At 37.8% G+C, this 13,678-nt stretch overlaps 1 protein-coding gene across 4 annotated transcripts in view; it reads left to right on the top strand.

Moving 5' to 3' along the window:
- The first annotated feature begins 640 nt into the window (after positions 1-640).
- The window catches only part of LOC123534305 (tubulin delta chain-like), a 33,276-nt gene continuing 20,238 nt past the window's right edge, over positions 641-13,678 (top strand). The window contains exons 1-3 of one of the 4 annotated variants that reach the window (XM_053520319.1): positions 641-807; positions 12,808-12,858; positions 13,331-13,456. In XM_053520319.1, coding sequence (XP_053376294.1) covers positions 12,817-12,858; positions 13,331-13,456 — 168 coding nt within the window. In that variant the 5' untranslated portion in view covers positions 641-807; positions 12,808-12,816. Of the gene's footprint in view, positions 808-1,034; positions 1,054-12,807; positions 12,916-13,330; positions 13,457-13,678 lie in introns of those variants that run through there. The other 3 variants (XM_045316478.2, XM_045316480.2, XM_045316481.1) reach the window with 3 other exon arrangements.

The following is a 13,678-nucleotide window of genomic DNA, read 5'->3' as shown; positions in this document are numbered from 1 at the left end:
CGGTTGTTTTATCTAACAAAAAGGCTTCGGCCACCCGGCTCCATTCAACTCGGGTGGTAATGATGGAACTCCTGCATGGCGATAGATGACAAGCAACAACAGAACGCTGCGACAGATCTTCGCGGGACACTCTGCGTGGCACGGATGTGTTGACCAGATAGAAGACCTGCCAGTACTTAGACGGCATGCAGAGAAGACCCCGAGCCGCTCAAACTTCACGCTCAACGTGAGGGGCGAGTGGGGAGGGGCAGCGACACCACGGGAGACACCTTGGACCAGAGGCCTCAACCGCCCTTTTAAGGGCGATGCTTGCCACACGTTCTTGGATATTGTCTATTGGCTACCACATGGGAGCTGTCATTTAGGTCTCATTGGCCGCGACAGTGACTCATTTTCGGCATCAAAATTACTTATCTTTGGCATATACTCTACGGAAATTGCGTAGAGGTAAATTCTCACCACTTTGGCTTCAAAAAGTATCTTTAACGGCATGCCTGGTGACATGCCGGGGGTCTATACTCCACAAAGCTTTCATGCTATACTGTGCCCTTACGGGCGGATGGACCCTTATTAAACTTAAATAGGAAAGGAAAGTCGTGAGCATTTTAGTCTGATCCTTCTGATAACAATATTTGTATTCGTCCTCGAATAAACAAAAACAAAGAAATATTAGTACAACTAGTATTTTTCTCACAGTTTTCTACAAGAATAATGTAATTAACGATCATTCTTGCATAGAAAGAACTTAATGATGTAACAGTAGATGATAAGAAAGATTTAAATTATGAGACGATCACACAGTACATGGTAAATTTTAAACAAAGTTGTGTAGTGCTCGGATAAGATCTTTTCGACTTGCCAAAGTGACGTGTTGCTTAATTTGAGTTGCTTCAGATTTTAAAAACAGACTTACAAATTAGATTATACGGGTTAAATGGCAAGCCTTAGATATGGCAAGACAGAGGTTCAAGGGTTTGCTGATGACTGTCTGTGTCTTAGTAACACAGCTGATTGCAATAAATTTCAACATGATCTTGACTGCCTAAGGAAATGGTAAAATACATTTGAAATGCACTTCAACCCAAATAAATGCCAGGTTCTTTATATTTCATGAAACACATGATATAAACCCCACTCTGGTCTTGCTGTGTAAGATAACCTGATAAGATAAATACAAGTAACAATACAACATAACACTCTAGGTGCTTTGAACCGACTATGTGATATATACAGGGTTCTCGCCAGGCTATTATCGCCTTCAGACTTTGAGTTGTATATTCGACATCCCTTATCAGGGTTCTCCCCAGAAAAAAATTAAGGGATAGCTGGAAGCGCGCGGTAGTCAAACTGGTGTGTTTGTGAGGGGCTTAAGAGGGTTGACATCTACATCTTTCACCCGACCGTCGATTTCCGACTATCACTGGGCGGCGCTGTCAGAGAAACAGTTGTTAAAGAAATGATATGTTAAAATGTTAAAATAATAAAAGCTAAAAAAGACAGTATGCTACAGTTAAAATGGGGCAGAGGCAATAGAATTACATACTGACCACCGCCAGCCTCTCTCTAAAGATACCGAGACTGGGGCTAGATTTAACATAAGTTGGTAGGGAGTTCCAGAGATGGATGGTCCTTGGGAAGTAGGAGTTAGAAAAGTACTGAGTGTGAGACATGGGGCTTAAGTAATTTAGGTTTCTAGTTGGAATAAGATGAGATTGATTGACTGCAACTGTCTGGGTCCTTATTTTATAAAACATTACTAATGAGTTGTGTAACCTTCTATATTGGAGTGTATTCCATTCTAAAGTTTTCAGCATTTGTGTAACACTACTGGTGTAACTGTAGTCGTACATGACGTACCTAGCAGCTGACCTTTGGACATTTTCGACTTTGCTAGTGAGGGTTTTTTGCCAAGGATGCCAGACGCTTGAACAGTACTCAAGTTGAGGGCGGACATAGGTGTTATAGGCAGCAATTTTGACCTTTTTATTGTCAGTTTTCACATTCCGTTGTATGAAGCGAAGAGTGGAAGTTGCTTTGGAAGTGATATTGTCAATATGTTTGGACCAGTTTAGATCTTTGGAAATGGTTATGCCTAGGTATTTAGCTGCTTCACAAGTTTTTAACTCTATGTTGTGAAGTTTGTAGGGGTAGACCACGGGATTTTTCTTTCTAAAGGTTCTAAGGACTTCACACTTGTCCGGGTTGAACTCCATGGACCATGTCTTCTCCCAGGTTTCTAAGTTAATGAGGTCTTGTTGCAGAGATACACTATCTGAAATGGAGTTGATGGTAAGGTATATTATGGTGTCATCTGCAAACATTCTTGCGTTACATTTGACCGAGTCTGGTAAGTCATTGATATATACCAGGAAGAGACATGGCCCAAGAACAGACCCCTGGGGAACTCAGACAGTACAGGAAGTTCACTGGAAAAATGACCATCAACAGCGACTTTCTGGGATCGGTTGGACAGGAAAGATTTGACCCAATTGGTAATTTGAGGGTTGACACCAAGGCTTTGTAGTTTATAAATTAGTCTTATGTAATCGACCTTGTCAAACGCCTTGGAGAAGTCCATAACAATAACATCTGTTTGTTGACCCTGTTCAGTGTTATTGTAAAGTTCCTGAGTGAAATTAATGAGCTGAGTCTCACAACTGTGACCTGATCTAAAGCCATGCTGGAACTGGCTAAGTAGCTTATGCTTGTCAAAATAGGTCATAAGATTGGAAACAACAATGTGTTCAAGGAGTTTAGAAGCAGTGCAAGTTAGGGAAATTGAGCGATAGTTACTAGGTTTAGACTTGAGACCTTTTTTAAATACGGGGGCTACAGTGGCTTTTTTCCAATCACTGGGTACTAGGCCAGATTCGAGAGATAACCTGTATATATGGGCAAGTACAGGAGCAATCTCATGGTGGAGTTCTTTTAGGATGCGTGGGGATAGTTCATCAGGTCCTGAGGCTTTATGTGGGGATAGGCCATGGAGCAGTTTTTCCACACCTTCAGTGGTGACCTGGATCTTATTCATCTTGGAGACTGGGGATGAGAGAATGTTGGAACATATATGCTTCAGACTAAGGGGCTGGGGAGGAGAAAAGACAGATTCAAATTGTTTGTTTAAGATAGTAGCCTTTTGGATGGGGTCCGTGTAGGTAAACCATCTGATTTGAGGGGCGCGATGCCGACATTTTCTTTTTAGCAAGTTTAACCACATATACTTTTAAGTGTAACATTTGTATCTTAATCACTTTTAATTATAAGCAGTTATACAATCTACAAATGTGTTCTAATGAAACTTTGTTTTTGTTAACTTACACATGTACTTCTGCAGTTCATATGAGTTTTTATTACACACAAATTTGTCCTTATGCTGATCATATTACTACTGTGTATAGTAATCACATACATTATATAATAAATAACTTTCATCACATCACTTTCATCTCACTGTCACAGTTCACAGTTATTTGTAAAGCACTTTTTAGTTTATATCACACATCTTCTTGGCTTCTCCTTATGCCAGAACCCTACTGAATGTTCAAATTGAAAGTCTTCCAACTTAGGTCCTTGAATGGCAATTATTAAGAGACAGTTCAGTGTTGTGTTGATCAGTCTTGACCTATGTGTTGTTTTTATTCCCTTCAGTGAAGAAAACCCTCTTTCACAGTCTGAAAGTAGAAAAGGACACTGGCATTACTAGTAATAGAATGAAACAAACATCAACAGCAAAACAAGAAATATTTTGTTGTAGAGCTAATACAAGAATTAATCTTATCTCTGACTGAATGATACCATTCATTTTTTTTTTGGATCTGTATTTTTTTTTTAAAAATAAAGTGTTGTGTAGTACCTGCAGTGGGTGCAGGAACCAGAATCCTAACTGTAGCAATGGTTACAAGCTGTTACTCAGGAAGAGGAGGTGGCACTGCTGGACCGGTAAAACCAAAGTTAGTTAGATCTAGAGAGTTGACCTCCAAAGACTGTTTTTGAGTTTTTTTTACACTTGGCATCTCAGATATCACAACAAACGTATTCCAAGAATTTTGTTACTTAGAAATTAATCACTCACAGATCAGGTAAAATTTAACAGTAAGTCCTGTATAATTATGTGTAAATTCCAAGTATTAATGACTGCTAATCTTATTATCTGCTTCATTTTAAATATTGATACAACAATGCAATTACTTAATTATTTACTCAAAAACAAAATTGCTTTACTTTACATTCCACATTAATATTTGTGCTTGAAATTGCTTTGTTGAGCTCACCGACGTCACATATGAATGTCTTAGTTGTTTTTGTTTTAGTTTACTGTCTGTTATAAAGGTATCAAATCTCAATATTAAGATATAAGAATTGTTCCTTTCTGGTAGACAATGGAAACTATTTGGTTGAATCACAGTATAACAGTTTTTGGAAAGAACTGAATATTCTTTGTTTTTTTGTTATTCACCGGAAATTCAAAAAGTGACATCACCTTAACCACTCGGCCAGGGAGGCCCCTGTCACAATTTCAGAATCCCTCCCAGCCACGCCGAATGGCCGAAGGAAATCGGGCATTGATCCAAAATGGAAACCAGGGTTTTCCTGGATGACAGTCTCAGATTGTGTTGTTTTATGTACAGCAAACAGTGGACATTTTCAAAAACTAAAAATGGATAAGTTTTCAGAAAATAAACTCCACAGGAATAGAAAACATAAACTTTAGAAACAAATAGATCTGTGTGCAGTGCTAAAATTGTGTTGTTTTATGTACAATAAATAGTAAATGAACATTTTTAGCAACTTAAAATTGATTAACTTTTAATTGTCATTCAGCAAATAAACTCCATAGGATTTTTTATGACCCAGTGTCTTTATTTGTTCTTGTTGTACATGTAAATGATGCTTATTAATCACTAAAAATACCACTATGTTTTTCACTCTGATATGCACCAGAATGCACCAAAATGAGTTGTAGTAACACAAAATTTTCTGGGGTAACCCCCATACCCCCCACAGGGAGGGGACATCCCCTCCTGTACCCACCCCTTTGTTTGTCAAAACATATCATTCTGCAACATGCCTTCAAAAAATCCTGGCTAGAACCCTGATGTACAAGGCTGTGTGAGGCATGCAAGTATGTACAACAGCAGGTAAAACCAAAAAAAAAAAAGGGCATAAGGGGAGAAGGAATTTGATGGAGTGACCCCATGTGTTGATGGAGGCTGGATGGAAGAACCTTTGCAGGGATTTCGATGAGACTGTGGGTGATATGGTAGACCATCACGAGCTTGGCGTTGGAGCGGCGATGTTCAAGGGGCTGCCAGCCAATGTCGGCAATCATCTGACTGGTGCTGCTTGTTGTGTGGTAGTTCCCCTTGACGAATCTTGCAGCGCGGCGCTGAACTGTCTCTAGTTGTGTGATGTTGGACTTCGTATGCGGATCCCAGGCAATGCTGGCATACTCTAGGATGGACCTGACAAGGGTCTCGTAACACTGTGCCTTAATGTCTTACGGGCAGGTCGTCAGGTTCCTCCTGAGGAAGGTGAGGCTGTTGTTTGCCTTCTTTGCAATGGATGCGATGTAGGCATTCATGGACAGCTTTTAGTCGATGTTGACTCCCAGGTACTTGCCACCCTTCACCGTCTGCAATTCACTGCCATGGATGTGGTAGGTGGTCTTAATCTGGTTCCTCTTCCTGGTAATGCGCAAGACCTCGCATTTGCTGGGATTGAAGGACATAAGCCAGTCTCATTCCCACTGCTGTAATCTGTCTAGGTCTTCTTGTAAGGCTTTGGCATCATCTGAGGTACGAATCTTCCTATAATACAAGAGACTGTCATCATGACATCATGATAGCAACCACAGCTAAATTTTCAAAGTGCTCATACTGCATTTTAAATGTGTGCATTTAAAAGAGCTGGTTTTCCAGAACACAGAACAGTTTAAATTTTTGAAATAACTTAAAAAATAAAAAGTTATGAGAATTTTAATTTCAGCAAAAAGCCAGATTTTCAGGAAATTTTCACATGTAATTTATATAGGAAATCGAATCGTGTTCGCGGACCCGAGAATTCATAATTTTTAGCTTTAAAACTTCATAACTTTTTTATTTTAAAAGATATAGTCATGAAACTTCACAGTCTTATGGTTTTTTTTCATGTAGAATCCATTTCTGACATCATTTTTGTGTTGAACTGACAGCTGTTTCAATAATTCAGGAAAGTTTAAGGCAAATAAGTACAAAAATCTAACAAAAATAACATTTTATTTTTCTTTCATCTGTATTCACATATAATTTACAGAGTCTGACACATTTCAACATAATCATGATAATGCAATGTTATGAATGTTTATAAAAGCCTTATACAGTATATTTGATAATAAATTAATTCATGATTATATATTGCATGACCAGATCCTTGAAACTATAACAAATTAACAAAATACCTTGGTTGTAGACCGAAAAATGACCTCTCTTTAAACACTCATAAATTAACAAAATCTGCACAACAGCATACAGAACACTTGGTTTCTTAAAATGTTACATCCATCCTTAAAAAGGTTAAAGAAATGGCAGATAAAACTCTTGTCAGGCCTCAGGTAGAATAATCTTTTGTCTGGTCAATCTAAACTAAACAGTTTAGTGTTTAGTTTAGTAAACTTAATGTCAATAAAATAGATATGGTACAAAGAATAGCCATCAGATGGATGCACAGCAACATTTCCACATATGACAGTGTCCGAGATACGCACAATTCTCTCATTTAAAGATCTTTGGTGAACAGATGAAGTTCATGAACTGATGCAAATTAAAAATATTTTACAAAGTTGTGCAGTCACTAGTAGCAATTCCTGTACCAGGAATCTGGATATTTTGAAAAACCCAGGAGACTGACTCATCAGGCACATCCCCTAGTCTATAGACAAAGCCATACACTATAGCTTTTCTTAGTCAAATTTTCTTTTGTTTCCATATACTCTCGCCTGGTATTCAGACATGTTGTCCCTCTGTTTTAAGCTATACATAGCTTATGTTTATAATGTTATTTTAACTACCAACAATAAATAAACATTGACTTGCAGACATCCGGAAAGTCGTCGGTCCGACGGACATGACCGCAAGATTTTGGTGTGGTCACCTGTGGTCTGCCGTTTTTTAACCCGGATGCGGTCCGACTGACTGGCATTCAGTGTATCCTGAGAACCGCAACATCTCGGACAAGATGGCTTCATTAAAAAAAAATACCATTGCAGAATCCAGAAATTAATGAAAATACATGCCTGCCGAATTGTCAAGCAAAAATGAGTACGAAATGAAGAAGTCCTGTCTTAGTATAAATGATAAATGGCAAAGATTCGTGCGTAGCTTGTAAAACAGCGTGTAAAAACTGGTAGTTTACATGAGACTTTTTTTGGTTCTGCATTTCAATTTCATTTTCGGTCTGGTGAACTGTTTTTTGGTTCGACAGATTTTTAGACATAGCCGGACCGAATGTCATTTTACCCAACTTTCCGGAAGTTGGACTTGACTTGAACAATATTGTTATTTAATAATTGAAAGAGACATATCTACTTTTATCTAGTCAAATTTACATCTTGATTTACCTTTAACTTCCTTCTGATTCAGTCACTGCAGTCCATCTGGGAATGTTTTCAGTATTTTTAATGAATTACATAAAATGTTGGACTTTGTATCTAAAACTGCACTTTGCTTGATTTTTGTCCATGAAAAACCTCCAGCTCTGAGACCTCAGCTCAGAATAGCTGAAAAATAGCAAACCTCTAGTTTTGGAATTCGAACTTAATCACATATATGTGGAAGATTTTAGTTAATATGGATCTTCATGGATGGGCTTGACTGCTTAGTCCTGACCTAGACTTGGTAGCTGGCTGCTATACTATTAGATTTAGATATTTTTCCTGTTTTAGCTGTAGATAGCATTGTGGACTTGTTTATGTTTTCAACAGTTTAATTGTTTAGACCTATCTCACTTTAACACCTGTCACTGGAATTTCACCATTGTATCATAATCAGTTTGACTGTGTCAGAGTGTCATATATGTAACAGACTGAAAATACATCAGGCCTGACCTGGAATTGAATCCGGGACCTCCCACACCTAATGCGGACACTACCACGTCGCTACAAAAGCTAGCTAAATAGCAAGGAAGTATAAGTGCACCCTTATACGCTACATACATCCCCTCCATTTTAGAATTCGTCCTCAAATTCCAGGAGTTTGAACCTCTGTGGAACGTTCCAAGGTGTCCATTCATATCTACTAGAGGGCGCCAAATGTAACAGACTGAAAATACTTCAGGCCTGACCGGGAATCGAACCAGGGATCTCTCACACCTAAGGCGGACATTCTACCATGTCGCTATAAAAGCTAGCTAAATAGCAAGGAAGTATAAGTGCACCCTTATACGCTACATACATCCCCTCCATTTTAGAATTCGTCCTCAAATTCCAGGAGTTTGAACCTCTGTGGAACGTTCCAAGGTGTCCATTCATATCTACTAGAGGGCGCCAAATGTAACAGACTGAAAATACTTCAGGCCTGACCGGGAATCGAACCAGGGATCTCTCACACCTAAGGCGGACATTCTACCATGTCGCTATAAAAGCTAGCTCAATAGCAAGGAAGTATAAGTGCACCCTTATACTTTACCCTACTACATATAGATCTGGGTACAACAACATAACTGAGGTTAATAGTCCCCTACTGGTTGAAAACCAGTTTCGGGACTATAGCAATGCGCTTTTCCATCTGTCCATCCATCTGCAATTTCGTGTCCGGTCCATAACTCTGTCATCCATGAAGGGATTTCAATATTACTTGGCACAAATGTTCCCCATGATGAGACAACATGTCATGCACAAAACCCGGACCCCTAGCTCAAAGGTCGTCACAATTGGAGGTCAAAGGTCAACAGGGTTTTTTTCGAGTCTGGTCCAAAACTCTGTCATCAAAGAAGGGATTTTAATATTATTTGGCACAAAATTAATGTACCTCGTAATAACTTGGCAAATAATGTTCACCATATTAAGACCAGGTGTCATGCACAAGTTTCAGACCCCTAGCTCAAAGGATAAGGTCTCACTTGGCAGTCAAATGTTAACATGGCATAAACAGGGTATGTTTCATGTCCGGTCCATAACTCTGTCATTCATGAAAGGTTTTTAATATCACTTGGCACACATGTTCCTCATGATAAGACGACATGTCATGCGCAAATCCCGGACCCCTGGCTCAAAGGTCAATGTCACAATTGGGGGTCAGAGGTCAACAGGGCCTTTTTCCTGCCCGGTCAGTAACTCTGCTATTTATGAAGGGATTTTAATATTTCTTTGCACAAATGTTTCCAATGATGAGACGAAGTGTCATGCAACAAACCTGGACCCCTAGCTCAAAGGTCAAGGTGACAATTTGAGGTCAAATGTCAACAGGATTTTTTTCCTGTTTGGTCCAGAACTCTGTCATGCATCAAGATATTACCATATTACTTGGCATAATTGTTCCCCATGATGAGACGATGTGTAATGGGCAACACCCTGAACCCTAGCTTAAAGTTCAAGGTCACACTTGGAGATCAAAGGTCAAATTCAAGAATTATTTTGTCAGAAGCATTTCTTCTTCGTGCAAGGAGGGATTTTAATGTAACTTGGCACAAATGTTCACCACCAAGAGGCAGCCTTGTTTTTAGAATTTCCTCCCTTTGTTTTGATATAAATAGATTATATTGTAACATTTTAGCTCGACTATATGAAGTATATGGAAGACTAACTCAACCCAGCGTCGGCATCCTTCCGCGTCCCCACCTTGGTTAAAGTTTTTTTTACACTTTCTCTTTTTTCTCCTTATCTCTGTAATTACTTGATACATCTGTTTCAAACTTTAAATAGCTATTCCTCATCATCACCCACATCATAAGGCACAAGGGCCATAACTCTCACACCAATATTTCATGAATTATCCACCCTTTTTACTTAGAATTTCAGGTTAAAGTTTTGATGCACTTTCACTCTATCTTAATTATTACTAAATAGATTTGATTCAAACTGAAAGTAGTTGTTCCACATCATCTCCCACATCATATAACACAAGGTCCATAACACTGGTACCAATATTTAATGAATTATCCCCCACTTTTACTTAGAATTTCAGGTTAAATTTTTGATGCACTTTCATTCTATCTCTGTTATTACTAAATGGATTTGATTCAAACTTAAAATAGTTGTTCAACATCATCACCCACATCATATGTCACAAGGTGCATAACTCTGGCACCAATGTTTCATGAATTATGCCCCCTTTTACTTAGAATTTAGGGTTAATTTTGATGCATATTCTTTATATCTTAGTAATTACTCAAACTTGAAGTAGTTGTTCCACATTGTTCAACATCATCACTCACATCATCTTGCACCAATATTTGATGAATTATCTCCCCTTTTTACTTAGAATTTTAGGTTAAAGTTTTGGTGCACTTTCACTCTGTCTCAGTTATAATATTACTAAATGGATTTGATTCAAACTTAAAATAGTTGTTCCGCCTTATCACCCACATCATATGACACAAGGTGCATAACTCTGGCACCAATTTTTTATGAATTATGCCCCCTTTTACTTAGAATTTAGTGTTAATTTTAATGCATATTCATTATATCTTAGTAATTACTCAAACTTGAAGTAGTTGTTCCACATCATCACCCACATCATATGACACAAGGTGTATAACTCTTGCACCAAGATTTTATGAATTATGCCCCCTTTTTGCTTAGAATTATACTTATTTAGTGTTTTGATACACTTTATCTTTATCTCTCTTATAACTTAATATTATTGACACAGACTGTTGTGCAATATCTTCATCCACCATTTGAGTCATTAAACACTCCAGTGACAGCTCCAGCTTCCACAGATGTGCCCAGTTTCACTATCCAGCATCGAATAGTCCAGCGTGCTGTCTCCTGTGACAGCTCTTGTTATTACTGGCCGTAGGGAAAAATCGAGACCACTCTTCTGTGGTACAACATGCATGTTACATCCAATCTTCAGGTGTATTTTGAGCAAAGAGCTATAAAAATAAATAGATCAGCAACTTGAAAGGCTTATAGAGCAAATCTCGCCAACATCACGTGGGAACTGAATGAGATCTCGTTTTACCTGTGTATAAAACAGACAGCAGAAGGATAAAATTTTGTGTTCGGAAAAACTTTCTATCAGATAGTTTGTTAATAATGATAATGGTGTTTTAAATGTTGTTAGTATTTTCTACATGGGGAAGGAATGATCAATTGATCAAGTCAGCAAAAGCTTCAATAAGATAACGCAGTGACACACGCTTATGCGAGGTTATCTCCTGTTGCCATTCTGTGTATTTTATACTTCTTTGTTTTGACATATCACTACCTGGTAGAGTTTGATTTGGACTTACATTACATAGAATTTTTGTACTCCCTGAACAACAAAGTTGTAAGGGGGGGTATACTGGTTTCAGGTTGTCTGTCTGTCAGTCTGTCTCTCTGTCCGTAGACACAATCTTGTGCGCATCATCTCTCCTCATCCCCTTGACAAAATTTAATGAAACTTCACACAAGTGATCAGTTACAACAGTAGTTGTGCATGGGGCATGTTAGGTTCTTTCAGAAAAAGAAATTGCAGAGTTACGGGACTTTGTTTTTTGTTACTATACAATAAACATATACACAATCTTGTGCGCACCATCTCTCCTCATCACCTTGACACAATTTAATGAAACTTTACACAAGTGATCAGTAACAACAGTAGTTGTGCATGGGGTATGTTAAGTTCTTTAAAAAAAAATGCAGAGTTATGGGACTTTGTTTTTTGTTAACATACTATGTACATACAGTCTGCATATGCAGTCTTGTGCGCACCTAATCTTCCGAACCCTTGCACACAATTTAATGAAACTTCACACAAGTGATCAGTTACAACAGTAGTTGTGCATGGGGCATGTTAGGTTTTTTTAGAAAAAAAAATTGCAGATTTATGGGACTTTCTTTTTTGTTACTATACTATATACATAGACACAATCTTGTGCGCACCATCTCTCTTCATCACCTTGACACAATTTAATGAAACTTCACACAAGTGATCAGTAACAACAGTAGTTGTGCATGGGGTATGTTAGGTTCTTTAAAAAAAAATTGCAGGGTTATGGGACTTTGTTTTTTGTTAACATACTATGTACATACAGTCTGCATATGCAATCTTGTGCGCGCCTAATCTTCCGAACCCTTGCACACAACTTAATGAAACTTCACACAAGTGATCAGTACCAACCCTAGTTGTGCATGGGGCATGTTACGTTCTTTGAGATAAATATTCTGCATAGTTATGGGACTTTGTTTTTTGTTACTATACTGTATACATACAGTCTATATACATACAGTCCACATAATTATGCAATCTTGTGTGCGTCAAATTGCAATGTACTGTGTCAGTGCATGGGGTGGTACATTCATCACCTTTAGTGATAGCTCTAGTTTTTTTAGGATTAATTTCTCTTTGTTGTTACTATAAATATTTTATATGATAACTTCTTTATAATCGGCCGGAAAATTTCATATGAAAACAGCTGTAGGTTTTTATATATGCAAATTTTACTCCAATTGTTTTGTTATAACATAAATATAATGGACTGTGGTTCTGATAACTGGTCACTATTATTTGTTTTATGTATTTATTTTATTTATTTTCTTTTTGTAACATCCATTAATTTCTGGCCTAACAACATTTGTTTACTTAACCAGTCTCAAACAGTAACTACTCATAATTCTATTTTCAGTAAAGAGTGATGTCAGTAGTGACGCTGCAAGTGGGTCAGTGTGGGAACCAGGTAGGAGGACAACTGTTTGCCGGCCTCATTGATGACATATATACCAAACTTTCTCAGGTGCTTCATTACAACACTGTTGTAGATCTGCTCCCTAATTGAAATTATTACACTGATGTGACAAAATAGTAGATTTTGTAAAATGTTTATATTGAGTTAAAGACAATGCTTTCTGTGTATCATTTTGTAAACACTAAATCTAAAACTAACAGTCTGAATTAATTCAAAATGGAACTTGGTAAGGATTTAGTGAAATAAGATGTGATTTGATAGAAATTATCATAATATTGTGTGACCATTGTGAGTCTCTTTGCCCTGGGACTGTTTAATGTTTGAACAGTTTTATAATTAAGTTTCAACTTACTGTCTGAAATTTGGATAAAAGTTTAATTATCATAAGCGCCTAGAATTTATACCAAAATACAAATGCATAAAATGTTTTGTTATTAAAAAGTTACATGTTTTGTGGTTCTAGGTCAATGTTTCAACACAGGTTAATAATGATTATATAGAGGAAGTGAAACAGAGGTTCTTTAACTGCCCTGACAAGCCAGGCAGTGTACCAGAGGCTAGAGCTGTCATGGTTGATATGGAACCAAAGGTGAGAGTTCTTTTTAGCTCATCTGATTTTTGAGAAAAAAAATGATGAGTTATTGTCATCACTTGATCGTCGTCGGCCTTGCCTGGTTAAGTTTTATGTTTAGGTCAGCTTTTCTCCTAAACTATCAAAGCTATTGCTTTGAAACTTGCAACACTTGTTCACCATCATAAGCGGACCCTGTACAGCAAGAAACGTAACTCCATCCTGCTTTTTGCAAGATTA

This window comes from Mercenaria mercenaria, chromosome 12 (assembly GCF_021730395.1).
Source record: "Mercenaria mercenaria strain notata chromosome 12, MADL_Memer_1, whole genome shotgun sequence".
In the NCBI taxonomy this organism is placed as follows: Eukaryota; Metazoa; Mollusca; class Bivalvia; order Venerida; family Veneridae; genus Mercenaria; species Mercenaria mercenaria.
The sequence above is the reverse complement of the archived record's forward strand: the minus strand, read 5'-3'. Positions and strand labels throughout refer to the sequence as shown.